General features: G+C 43.1%; 1 protein-coding gene across 5 annotated transcripts in view; it reads right to left on the reverse strand.

Moving 5' to 3' along the window:
- The window catches only part of LOC106562197 (transcription factor 12), a 95,011-nt gene that overhangs the window by 61,341 nt on the left and 19,436 nt on the right, over positions 1 to 14,234 (reverse strand). For all 5 annotated transcript variants that reach the window (XM_045689164.2, XM_045689166.2, XM_045689163.2 and 2 more), the window contains exons 4-5: positions 9,298 to 9,380; positions 4,631 to 4,733 (exon numbers count right to left, since the gene is read on the reverse strand). In XM_045689164.2, coding sequence (XP_045545120.1) covers positions 4,631 to 4,733; positions 9,298 to 9,380 — 186 coding nt within the window. The remainder of the gene's footprint in view (positions 1 to 4,630; positions 4,734 to 9,297; positions 9,381 to 14,234) is intronic.

Here is a 14,234-nt window from a genome sequence, read left to right on the forward strand (position 1 = left end):
TCTTCAAGTCTTTTCACAGATTATCAAGGTTATTCAAGTTTGGGCTTCAGCTGGGCCACTCAAGTTCTTTCACATTATTGTAATGAAGTCATTTCAGCGTTGCTCTGGCTGTATGTTTGGGGTCATTGTCCTGTTGGAACGTAAATCTTCGCCAGTCTAAGGTCATTTTCACTCTGAAGCAGGTTCTCATCAAGGACTTGCCTGTCTTTGTCTCCATTCATTGTTCCCTCTATCCTTACCAGTCTCAAGTGGGGACTGCCACCACCATGCTTCAAGGTAGGGATGATGTTAGACGGGTGATGAGCTGCGTGTGGTTTTCTCCAGACATAGCGCTTGGCATTCATGCCAAAGAGTAAAATGTTTGTCTCATCAGACCACAGAATCTTTTGCCTTATGATCGCAGAGTCTTTTACGTCCCTTTTTGCAAACTCCAGGTGTTCTGTCATTTTTCTCAGGAGTGGCTTCCATCTGGCCAGTGTCCCATAAAGCCCAGATTGGTGAAGTGCTGTAGAGACTGAGGCAGGTTCTCCCATCTCAGCCAAGAAACTCTGTAGTTCTGTCAGAGTAGTCATTGGGTTCTTGGTCACCTCCCTGACCAAGGTTGGTCGGGCGGCCAGCTCTAGGCAGAGTCTGGGTAGTTCCATATTTTGTCAATTTCCCAATGATGGAGACCACTGTGCTCTTCGAAACTTTCAACACTCTAGAAATTGTTTTATACCCTTGATACACCGAGTGTACAAAACATTAGGAATACCTGACCTTTCCATGACATAGACTGACCAGGTGAATCCAGGTGAAAGCTATGATCCCTTATTGATGTCACTTATTAATTCCACTTCAATCAATGTAGATGAAGGGGAGGAGACAGGTTACAAAATGATTTTTAAGCCTTGAGGCAATCTTTCTAAATCATGTCCAAACAACAAAATTACTTTCTGCCAGATCTTTCTTCTGATTTAGTTTTATATTAAAGCAGCAAGATTTTCCCATCCCAATAATACAATTTAATCTGCTTAATTATGAGACTATATTTCAAGTGATACATACTATATGACCCAAAGCCAAAACAAGTGTGTTTTGGCTTGCCAACTGTTACTGTTTGTGTCTTGAATATCAACAAAGACTAAACCAATTTCTCTTTGTGATCATAATCTGTTTGACCAGTAAATACTACACCCGCTGAAGAGGCAGGATTCCCTATCTGCATGCATATTTCTATTTAATCTAAAGCTGGATTAGTGCTTATTAAATATTGCCTCAAACAACTACTCACAGTCAGCGTTATGCAACAGCCTCCACTCCACCCACAGAGAAACACTTTCAGGCAGCCAGGACACATCGTCAGCCAGGAGAGGGACAGGGCAAGGAGGGACGGACATAGGCCATAATCATCTTTTACCTTAGAGCTTCTAGAACTTGTTCTAGGATTCCTTACATGGAATATAGAGTGAACAGCAGAATAGGAGGGAAAAGGGAGCACAGATATACTTATTTAATAAATATAGAACCTCAGTGGGAGTTATAAATACTAAGAATATTGCATTTGTAACACTGGATGGGATTGAACAAGTCTTTCCATTACAATACTCACTCCATCCTTTCCCACTTTGTTTGCCGCTTACCATTATTTACTGTTTACTGGATTTTGTCAAGGAGCAGCATTTGCATACAAACATGGAAACACAATGAGCAGCATGTCCATGTTGCTCACCACCTCGTCATCTACACAGTCAGTGATTGAGTCAGAGGGATCTACATGGCCTTGTGAGTGAGACAGTGAGCTGATACTGCACTACTGTATGTATGGATAGTGTAGCGTGCTGAGGAGGATGTGTCGTCGTGCAGTAAGAGGATTGGAGAGTGGGGGGGTGGAGAGGGGGGGGCAGACCGCCTGACCCACTCTGACACAGGCACTGCGTTAGCCCCAAGAGAGGCTGCTGGTGCCATCACTGGGAGCTCACACGACACACTGCCCTTCTCCTCATCCTAATCCACATTCCTCACCCTCCAACCCACAGGCTTGACTCGTGAGGGACAGACAATAAGGCCATCACATGAGGCAGGAGGGGGTCATTCTGATCATCATCTACTCATGTGGATTCATCTGATTCCTGAAAGACATTGGGTACTCCTGTTTCCATACATGTAGCTACATACGAATAGCTTCATTGACTTTATATTTACAACACAGTTTACTATTCATTTGTTATTCTACTATTCTCAAGCTGACAAACACAAAGCCCCAATGAACCAAAGATGACCTCTAGAATGAGCCTCCATTATTCAAGTCATGCAGCATATTCTGCTGGTAACTGTCATTAAAATATAATGTCAAATAAACAGTCATTGCCAGCCATCTGTTGGGCACTAACAACTGTAACATGTTCATTATCATACACAATAGCTGACCTCAAATAACCCCAAGCTGCTTTCAACATATCATACTTCTCTTTGGTTGAATGATGTAGTCAGGTCTGAGCCAACCATCTCCTCTGTTCCATTTACAAACCATGGAATAAAATACAAAGAAAAAAACATGCACACACACAATACAATGGCTTTTCTTCGACTAAGTACGTCTTAGGAGGTAAGATTTCTTATCTAAACTAAAGCTGATTTAGATGTTGTTCAAAAGCATTGCGAATGAGGTTTCCTGGTCATTGTGAGTCAGGTCTGTCGAAGCCAATGACTGTATGGGTCTGAACACACACACAGAGTGAGTAAGGAAGGCCATTGTCCCTTTCCACCTGCAGAGCTATCAGATAAGCACGGCACACTTAAATAATATAAACACTCAAATCAGAACAATATCTATCCGTATACAATGCCAAATACAATACCAAAAATACAGCTCAGTAAATGTGGCAGTGAGTCACTGAACCTATGCTTCCAATCCTTCAAAATATGTTCTCTTCTTTTAAATGTCTTGAGTAACCACATACACTGAGGTATCTAAACAAAAGGTCTACATCATCCAAATGTTTGTTGAAGGAAACTGCAGACCATTGAGATTTGGATTAAGATAATCCATTTAGATGACCATGGCTCGGTTTTAAAACTCCAATGGTGAGATCAAACAGAAATGGGTCACGTAGTACTGTACAACCAGAGGGTTCCCTTGGAAATGCCCCGTGTATAGTTGTAATGCATAATTGTATAATGTCCCTGCATGCGTGTTCCACCTCTTTCATTGGTGAGGAATAACCTTTCAGGCTTGATTTAATAAGGTCGCTCCAAACTAGGTAATTCCATGTAAATCCCAGATATTACTGCTGAAATTCAATTGTATTGAAGACCAGGCTCATCTTCCAATCCCAGCCTCTGATAAGCACAGGCTATTTAGGCCCACAATCAGATTGTCTAATGCCCTGACACATCATTGCAGCAGATCATTTCCATATTGTGCCACTTATAAGCATAATTACAGCCAGAGCCGGAGAACAGAGAGGAGCCCCCCCTCCCAAACGCATCCTGTGATCAATCCCCACAAAGATAACATTTCGTTTTCAGTCGTCTCCTGCACCAGCACCCGTCCGTAAACTATCCACCTTGCATGGCAACCAGTCTCCAAGGCGATCTTACAATGAGCCGGGGATTCAGTTGCCCATAAAACTGTCATGTGCTAACACATCACAATGACTCCAGGAGAAAGGCCAGTGTAATATATAGCTTTTAATTGTTAGAATGTATCTATCACATCAGGGGGGAATAAATAACCTTTAGAAATTCTAACCCCCCATCTAGGTTTGATAAATCTATAATATGGTGTTATGATGGGGATTTTTTTTTAACCAGTGATCATCATTCTTATCTGTTCATACTCAATAGTGATTATATACTGGGATGGCAAAGGACCAGCACAGCAAATTCAATCTCGTAAATCTCCCAAAGCATCCCAATCTGAATGGAGTCATTACTGACTTCAAAATAAAGGCTTTTATTTGGATGGGAATTATCATACTGCTGCTGGTAGCAGACAAATGGAAGTGGTGGTGCAACATCAGAGCAGCACAATCAGGTTTCGCATGATTTAACAAACCAAACGCTAAGTCTGCATAAACCATCACAGATCACCTGCCATTCAAGCATCTATTAGAAATCCTAAATGATATCCCACAATGGTGATGGTGGGCTGTTTTTGTATGAAATGGTCTCTGGCATATCTGCTTGGTTAACCCCCCTTCCTTAGACACCACCTCCCCTGCCACTGGAAGTTGCCGGTGGCTATTCTGATAGCTAGAAGACAGTCTTTTGTGATGGAAAACTGTACTGATGGCGTGACTTCCACCCTGGGGGAGGGTCAACCTCTGAAGACGGTCACCACAGGACGAGGAGAGGAGAGGAGAGGAGAGGAGAGGAGAGGAGAGGAGAGGAGAGGAGAGGAGAGGAGAGGAGAGGAGAGGAGAGGAGGAGGAGAGGAGAGGAGAGGAGAGGAGAGGAGAGGAGAGGAGAGGAGAGGAGAGGAGAGGAGAGGAAGTGGAAAAACACTGCTTGACCTAGCTGAGGGCTGCCACTTCCAGATGCGAGACATGCCTTGTCCACACAGGGCTGAAGGGAGTTTTTTAAATAAAATGGATCTGTGAGACCTGTGGGCATGTGAGGGGTGAGGCATTGAGAAGCACCTACTTACCCATTATGCTGGAGTTCATAAAAGGTGTCTGGGACAATCCTTCATGGGACACTAATCGACTGTCACTCATGTGATCACCATAATGAGGGCTGTCTGCCAAACCCTGGGGGAGAGATCAGAGTATTAAACACATTATTAGGCTGCTTGGCTAATTGAGTGCTATGACAGTACACTAATTACTGAGGAAGGAGAGCACAATTGGTCAACTGTCCCTTGAAACTGTACATTTTTCTCCTTTCCGTCATTAAAAATGACTTTTTTAATCTCTGACTGATTGTAAAAGCAGTAAAACAGAACCCTGATGAGCCTGTCAACACATATGCCACGTTTCAGGATTAGAAAATACAAGGTTAATGATGCACATGTAATTCTGTGGATCTGAAGAGGCAATGGGCTTTTTGAGAGAAGACATGTTGACATGTTAATTGTACATACATTACATGGATCAGAACATGCATGATGCACAAACAAGCACATTCACATATGGATGAAAAACGATTAGACCGAATGGATACATAACAGCACCAGTGACTTGTGTCAATTCTAAGGCTTAGTTGCAGAGATTCATCTTCCAATGCCCTACAAGAGGCTGTCCTGAACCAGTCCAACAGATCCTAGCAAACCTCTCATAAAATGAAATAGCCATTTCCAAGATCAGTTTTAAAATGTTTCCCCCATAACCCTTCTAGGTGGTGTATTTGTTTAGCCAAAGACAGCAAGTCTCAAAACGTTGCCAAGCAACACTAACACTAAAATCAACGCTTTGTATTTTTAAGGATTTTTTGTTGTTGTTGAATGAAAACAAATCTTACTCACTTACGGTAATTAAAAACCTCTATATACTGTGACAATATTGATTTTAATTTAAAACATTTAATAACAGGGTATTATAGCCTATGACGGGGAAAACTGCAGCCCTCCATCCTACCAAGGTACCTGCAGCTTAAAAAAATTGCCTTTTTCTCCTGCGGCCTTTCATGACAGTTATCAGCTTCAGGAGCTTAGGTCTAAATATCGGTCACAGTATGGTCTTTGAAAACTCAGGGTCCCCTGCAATAAAAGATACTCTGTAGCAGTGCTAATCCCAGGCCCTGTGAAAATCCTCCTGCGCTCCAGTCAAATGCGTCCTTCCAAACTACATTAACTCCCACCGGAGGGACCGAGCAGCACTGGACGAGAATTTCTATAGAGCTTTTTTCCCCCAACTCGTACCCTCTGCATTCAACATACAGTAAAAAAAGTAAATCTTATTATCTATCTTTTTTTGTGAGCGGACGGTGATGGAGTAATTTCAAAGGCAGTGGAGTGTTGCGCTGTGTCGAGGGGATCCACAGAGATTCCCCATTGTGTTCCTGCCAGGCCGCGCTCCCCGTTAATCACGCCATGAACGGACTCACTAATAACACCACCCCTGTGAGAGGCTCCCCCCCCCCCCCCCCCCCCACACACACACACACACACACACACACACCACACACACACACACACACACACACACACACACACACACACACACACACACACACACACACACCACACACACACACACACACACACACACACACCACACACACACACACACACACACACACACACACACACACAGGCAGGCAACAACAACCCATACAAACCCCTCCTGCACCACAAATCAAATCCCCCAGGTGTGTTTCAACTGACATTTAACCAAATAAAACAAAGAGTAGTAAGTAATGAACGACTTAATCTGGACATCTCAGTCCTCTATCTCCTCCTGGTCTTTCCTTCCCTGGTGGAGACAGCTGCCACAGAGCTGGAAAAGGCCAGCGAGGAGGGGCAGGTAGGGAGGCCAGAGAGAAGAAAGGCAGAGGGGATAATGGTCAGGGTGAGATCACACTACCCAGCCCACCCTGTGTCTGCTCCTCTGGGACCATTAGATCATCAATCACAGAACCCTCATCATTTACAAACACTGCTCGGCTACGTCGGCCCAGACACTAACACATGCTGTCACTGCGACCAACGGGGCCAGTTACCGCCGGCTACATAACTGTCAAATCACTACTTAAGCATGCAGGCCACAGCTCCTGCCTTGCCCCTATCCCTCGCCACAGCGTTTAAAAAGTCATCTCCTAGATGGCGTGTGCTGTCCCAGGTGAATGTGTGGCTGCACCGCGGCGACTTGGGGAGGCATGATACGGGTGTGATGGACGTGTGCGGGGTGAGTGTCGCGGCAGGGCTGGGGCGTGCGGTGGCGTTGGGCACAACCCCGGCTGTCAGACGGCCAGCCTGCAGCCACAACTGCCCATGATACGTTGGCTGGCTGGGAGCCAAGGTCAGCACGGAGACCTGGAGTCTGTTCACAGTCCACTAATCATACACTGTTAGCTTGAAGCACCCAAGCAGGCCCCGCTTGGACAGACACACTACACTGAACTCTATGAATAACAGAAACGCGCCAACCCGAAAAGCGTTTCTTCTGGGAAACCTTCCTTAGTATGAGTTGCTGAACACAATTTATGAAACATTACAATGAGAATTATGGAAATACGATTTTTGAGACAAAAGCTGAACCGTAGATAAGTGCTTGTCTACTGTTTAATGGATTTAAAGCGTTCTGTTCCTAGACTCCTCTCTGTCTTCCGGCTGGGTCTCAGCTCTATGGCTAGAAACACACTGCTTAACCTAATACTCCCTGTCTATCCAAATCAAATCTCAGATGAAGATCTAAGCCACATCTCAAAATCAGAGGACGTCCTTCCTCTTATTTGGGAATAAGCGTCATTGTGCTATAAATACCACTGGATAACAACCAAGTAGTACCAAGTAGTATCTGTGCATGTGTGCTGCTGCAGGCTATTTATCTGTGCACTCAGCACATTGCTAGTGAACATTGTAACTGCATTTTAGGTACACTGCTTCAACGTGAATATGGAGCAGGAGTGTTGGGCAGCAGAGACACAAAGACATTGCACACCGTGGTCTGTATGGACAGACAGAGTGATGAATGGACAGACGTACTGGTGCTGGCAGAGATCAAATGTGCCTGGGGATTAAAGAGATTGGCTCCACTCTCTTTGGTCAAAGTCATCCGGATGAACCTTTGACAGGCTGGACACCAGGCAGTGTATAGTAGGTGTGTTGTGTCCATACTCACTCTCAATTATGTCTACAAAATATCCCAAATAGCATGCGCTGCCAATAACAAAATAAATGGTTTGGTATAAGGTGTAAGTTAAGAGGACCCTGCAATTTGCTGTGCAGAGAAACTAGAAGAAATACCATCCCCTATTATGAGAGTGGTTATTTCAGAGCAAGTCTTCTTCTCTGGCCTACATGAGTAATCACATTGATAAAACACCTGTAAAACCGGGACAAACAACCCCATCTCTCTGGCTCTCTGGCATATGTGTGTGCATCCGTGCGTATCTGTGTGAAGGTATGTGTGAAGGTATGTGTGAATGTATGTGGAAGTGTGTGTGTGTGTGTGTGTGTGTGTGTGTGTGTGTGTGTGTGTGTGTGTGTGTGTGTGTGTGTGTGTGTGTGTGTGTGTGTGTGTGTGTGTGTGTGTGTGTGTGTGTGTGTGTGTGTGTGTGTGTGTGTGTGTGTGTGTGTGTGTGCAGTATGGAGGCACAAACAGCTGTCTGCTTACTGATGCCTGCCCCTTGCAATGTCAGAAATGCTGATTTATATGCACCTAAAGCAAAGATATCTCAAACGTCTCCATCTTCTAATTCAGATCAGGCAGCCGATGGAACCATAGCCTGTAGAGGTTCATTCGGGAAGGGCATTGGAAAATAAACAAGGTAATGCGGGCCGAGCAGATCTGACATTTAACTGATTTCTGATGGAAAGTGACAGGAGATTGACGTTAAATGAAATTCATACAGGGCACCCAGAACCACCATGGTGTAGGAGACAAACAACAAATACAGAGACACAGAATATATATTCACACTTTGAACAGAAATGCCATACGAACCAGTTCATGTCATGCATCATTCTATTTTGAATCTTTTTGCATGATGCATGATGAATTCAACGCAACTGATCATGTATCTGAAATAACATTTGAATTATTGCCAAAATATTTCATAAGAGTCTGGAAATCCTAATGGAAAGAATGAATGAATCACTCGTTGCTGGTACTGAAATCATTTCTAAGGAATATTCATGACCTAATATAAACATTAGTCACAGTTATAATTTCAATCAACCAAAACGAACAATATTTCCATTGATGTCCACTACCATAAATATAGTTTGCACTTTAAATCCTAATATTGGCACAGATCTATAAATGGTGGAGTAATTTTCCCCAATTCAGAATTCCACAATGTAGCCATAATGTTCCAAAGCACACAACATTAATCAGCTTCCCCTGACAAATGCTTAATATTTCAGCTTAGCACAAATAATCCAATGCAAATGACAACATATTTAAACCCATCACTTAAGAGGATATTGGTGCCATGCAATTAGGTCATACTGGAAAATAAAATGATGCCAATTACAGGTCACACAACATGAATGGTGCTCTCTCCCTCCCTGCCTCTGCAGTGAGCTGTGAATGTAATGTAACACATTGATGTAATGAGTGTTAAATGATGTGGTGCAGAAAGCCCAGGCAGAGGGAGACAGAGGGGTGAGGTGAGGGAGTGCACGGGGAGTGAGTTGGCCAGGGTTCTTACCCTGGAGGACTCGTAGGAGGGACTGGACGACTGGCCACCTGGGGCCCAGGAGGACGCTGCCTGGCTCGGCCTCTCATCCATACCTGTCAGAAGAAGAGATGCACAACTCCATCAGCACCGTGTCCTCAGACTCCTCACCAACACACACAGACAGACAGACAGACAGACAGACAGACAGACAGACAGACAGACAGACAGACAGACAGACAGACAGACAGACAGACAGACAGACAGACAGACAGACAGACAGACAGACAGACAGACAGACAGACAGACAGACAGACACAGACTCTCTTTAATCTCACACACAAGAACACACACATAGACATTTAACAGCTAGACAGAGCTGGAGTGACAGGTTACACATATAAACAAACACAGAAAGAGAGGGGCCATACAGCACAGGAAAGGAACCAGTGTACCCCTAGAGGAACTGAATTAGACATTAACACTATTCAAAATGTGATATAACAAATTAATTGAAAAGTTGCATTGCTATCCAAAAGTGATTTTTTTCACATTTCTTTATGATCTCTCTTGAATCAAAAGGCGAAGGCTGCAGTTAATGAAACAGGGCAGAGATATTTCACACGTCTAATGTCTCATAGCAACGGGCTCTCAGTTCTCCAGGGGCCTGGTTTAACAAAAGACATAACAGTGCATCTACAGTCGTGTCTGTCCCTGGGCGAGCGAGCATGCTGCCATTCTCTTGGCAGGAGGACAGACGACAGAGCAAGAGTAGAAGAAAGTGACTAATCTGTTATACCTCCTCCATTCAAAGGCTGTGCTGCTTTACGAGTGCCAGGCACATTTTCACGGCGTCATTTATTTTGGCTTACATAAATCACGGACAAAAAAATGTGCACTCCTTAGCATGTGTGCATGCTCAAAATGTGCTTCAGAGCACTAGAGCTGGATGATTTGGCAGTGATGTATAGTCCAGCACTGTGAAAACAGCTGAGCACTGAAACTTCATAAAACTCATTTAAAAAAACTCCATGTTTCCAAAGACAGCAAAATAAAATAATAGATAAACAAATAAATCAATAAAGTTGACACAATTGCATGAATTCAACATCTGCTATGTGATGAACAAATATAATATGTGACCTTCGAAATGACATTTATGGGGCCTGCTCAGTAAAGAGATATGATTCTGAGACTGTTCACGCTGTTTGAACCAATATTGTTTTGTAGGTAACAGCATTCCACTCCCGGCCCCATGGAAGCTACATAATTGTAGGAGGGGGAGTAACATCAACATTTTGCAAGTTATTGATTGTTCCCTTTGTCATTTCACCCTGCTTCAGAAAACTGCAATACCATTCATTTGATTCCGCCCTCAAATATAACAGATCAAATTTAAAGGAATTGTATATACAATGAATCAAACCTTTAAACCATAACACAGACTCTCAGAGGGCCTGTAATCCACTTTAATTTGTTGAAAATTTCAAAATGTTAGTGATAAAAAACCAAAAAACCTTCGGTTGCCTGAACCGTGCCACTTGACCGCATGGCTGGGCACACACTAAACACCAGCTATCTGCATTTGCATGAGTAGAACAAACAGGTCCTTTAGCGAGGGGAGAAGTAGACTTTTCCACCGTGAAAAAGAGCTTGGCCTACATCACACAATCACAATGTGCGGGCTAGACCCCGTGCCAAAGACAATGTAGAGGCCGGCCAATGTGAGGCTGGCAGCACTGCACAGAGCAGCAGTCAATTCAACTCAACTCAACACATGGCACCTTCATTGGCATACTCTAGCAATACACAGTAATACACTTTTCAAAAGTGAAATAACATGTTAACACTACACACAATAATATAACATTCCAAAAGGGGGAAACGCTGTACTCCACACTAGCTGTAGCACTTGGCTCTGACTGTAGTGCAACCCTGCTTGGATCTTTAGGGCACTAGTTGTCACCAGCTCTAGTCTCTGTCCTGACTGCCAGCTCCTGCCTGGGGCTCCAGGGTCCTCTCTCTACACACGACTACAGATATAGCTACACCAGCCAGGGACAACACAATATCACTATGCTTCACACTGATTGAGACAAACATAGAGCGGTAGAGTTGTCTTCAAATGAGGAGATAATACTAAAATAGTCATCCACGGAATAGCAGCTTGACACGTTTTGTTGAGCATTCTCTACAGGAGGTTAACAAACGAATAGAAATGTGTGAATGTGCTGGTTATATAATGTAAACCCCAGTGGTATTTGCCCAGATGTCGTTTTTGATTCTTCTGTGCTATGCCGTTTCTTCAAGAGTATACATCGTTTTTGTTCTCTAGAGAAACATAAATATGGCTGCTATTGATAGGTGAAATGTTAGGGAAAGGGACATGGGTTTTGTATCTACAGCACAGGGAAGTCCTTCTCTGGGGAGTAATTAGGCTTTTGTCTTATATTTCTACTGTGATATCTCTGGAAGAAATATCTAAATGCACATCTGTGATGTCAATTCTAAGCAAACAGACAACAAGGTTTGAAAGAAAGTGGCCCAGGGACTCGGATCGGTTCCATTTGGCTTGGAAGGAAGGAACCTCCTCTCTGTGGTTTCTACTGTTATGAGTCAGCCGCTCCATTTAACCATCCACCAAATCACTGACAACCAACGTCATGAGACACTGCTACAGTAGCTGAGGTCACACACACACCAACAGTTAAGCAGATAAAAGACAGAGGCATACTATTACTGTAGCCTGACAAATGTATTATAAGATCAATTCCACCTGTCTGTAATATCATCCAGGTCTCATCTGCTCTTCATACAGTCCACATTCACCTACCATTCATCACTTTCATCACGTTTCATGTGTAACAGGTTTTATGGAACAGGGCGCCCATGTCCTGCTGATGGGGCTTCAGAGGTTCAGAGGTATGGCACGCAGTCCTGTCAGCCCCATCTGTGGCAGCTCTGCTCTGGAACAAACTCCATCATATATCCACTCCACTCCGCAACCCAGCACACTGGTCACACACTGGTCACACACTTAACATGGAATCATACTGCACTGCATTGACAGCCACATTGTCAGCCGTGCATGTGTGTGTGGCAAAGACCCTCTCTAATTATTTCACAACCCTAGTTCTCAATTATAGAATTGAACAGGAAATAGACAAAGACATTATGCAGATATGAATGCTTCAGTTTGACTAGAGTGGGATTTTGCTCTCTGGCGTGCCCCCACTGCATAAACCTATGCCAAAGAATGTTCATTTACATGCAGTGTCTGTCGAGTAGAGGATTTAAATATGGATTTAACTTGGCACGGGCACTGCTCTGTGTGCAAATCTTTGTCTATCCTGTTTTCAAGTCTGGCAGTCATTAGATATCCTCCTTTAACTTTTCTTCAGTTTAGTATTTAGGAAGAAATCAAAGCAATTCTTTGTTCATTGATTAAAATAACATTTGAAGGGCACTCTGGACAGAGGAGACTAACTCCTAGGAGAGGTCTTAGGTTGGCATACTTTTATGAAGCACTTAGCAATAAAACAAAATCAAAATAACTGATCACAGTCAGTCACAGTCCTTGTGTTGTGCATTTCAAAATCAGCCTGACACACAACCTGGTACTCATTTGACTGTAGTCTCTATAGTCTCTGTAGTCTCTATAGTCTCTATAGTCTCTGTAGTCTCTGTAGTCTCTGTAGTCTCTGTAGTCTCTATAGTCTCTATAGTCTCTGTAGTCTCTATAGTCTCTATAGTCTCTATAGTCTCTATAGTCTCTATAGTCTCTGTAGTCTCTGTAGTCTCTGTAGTCTCTATAGTCTCTATAGTCTCTATAGTCTCTGTAGTCTCTATAGTCTCTATAGTCTCTATAGTCTCTGTAGTCTCTGTAGTCTCTGTAGTCTCTGTAGTCTCTATAGTCTCTATAGTCTCTATAGTCTCTGTAGTCTCTATAGTCTCTATAGTCTCTGTAGTCTCTGTAGTCTCTATAGTCTCTGTAGTCTCTATAGTCTCTATAGTCTCTGTAGTCTCTGTAGTCTCTATAGTCTCTATAGTCTCTATAGTCTCTATAGTCTCTGTAGTCTCTGTAGTCTCTATAGTCTCTATAGTCTCTATAGTCTCTATAGTCTCTGTAGTCTCTATAGTCTCTATAGTCTCTATAGTCTCTATAGTCTCTGTAGTCTCTGTAGTCTCTATAGTCTCTGTAGTCTCTATAGTCTCTATAGTCTCTGTAGTCTCTATAGTCTCTATAGTCTCTATAGTCTCTGTAGTCTCTATAGTCTCTATAGTCTCTATAGTCTCTATAGTCTCTGTAGTCTCTATAGTCTCTATAGTCTCTATAGTCTCTGTAGTCTCTATAGTCTCTATCGCTATAGTCTCTGTAGTCTCTGTAGTCTCTATAGTCTCTATAGTCTCTGTAGTCTCTATAGTCTCTATAGTCTCTATAGTCTCTATAGTCTCTGTAGTCTCTATAGTCTCTATAGTCTCTATAGTCGCTGTAGTCTCTATAGTCTCTATAGTCGCTGTAGTCTCTATAGTCTCTATAGTCGCTGTAGTCTCTATCGCTATAGTCTCTATAGTCGCTGTAGTCTCTATAGTCGCTGTAGACTCTATAGTCTCTATAGTCTCTGTAGTCTCTATAGTCTCTATAGTCTTTGTAGTCTCTATAGTCGCTGTAGTCTCTATAGTCGCTGTAGTCTCTATAGTCTCTATAGTCTCTGTAGTCTCTGTAGTCTCTATCGCTATAGTCTCTATAGTCTCTATAGTCTCTATCGCTATAGTCTCTGTAGTCTCTGTAGTCTCTGTAGTCTCTGTAGTCTCTGTAGTCTCTGTAGTCTCTATAGTCTCTATAGTCTCTGTAGTCTCTGTAGTCTCTATAGTCTCTGTAGTCTCTATCGCTATAGTCTCTGTAGTCTCTATAGTCTCTATAGTCTCTATAGTCTCTGTAGTCTCTGTAGTCTCTATAGTCTCTGTAG

Source organism: Salmo salar, chromosome 11, assembly GCF_965601325.2.
Source record: "Salmo salar chromosome 11, fSalSal1, whole genome shotgun sequence".
Classification (NCBI taxonomy): domain Eukaryota; kingdom Metazoa; phylum Chordata; class Actinopteri; order Salmoniformes; family Salmonidae; genus Salmo; species Salmo salar.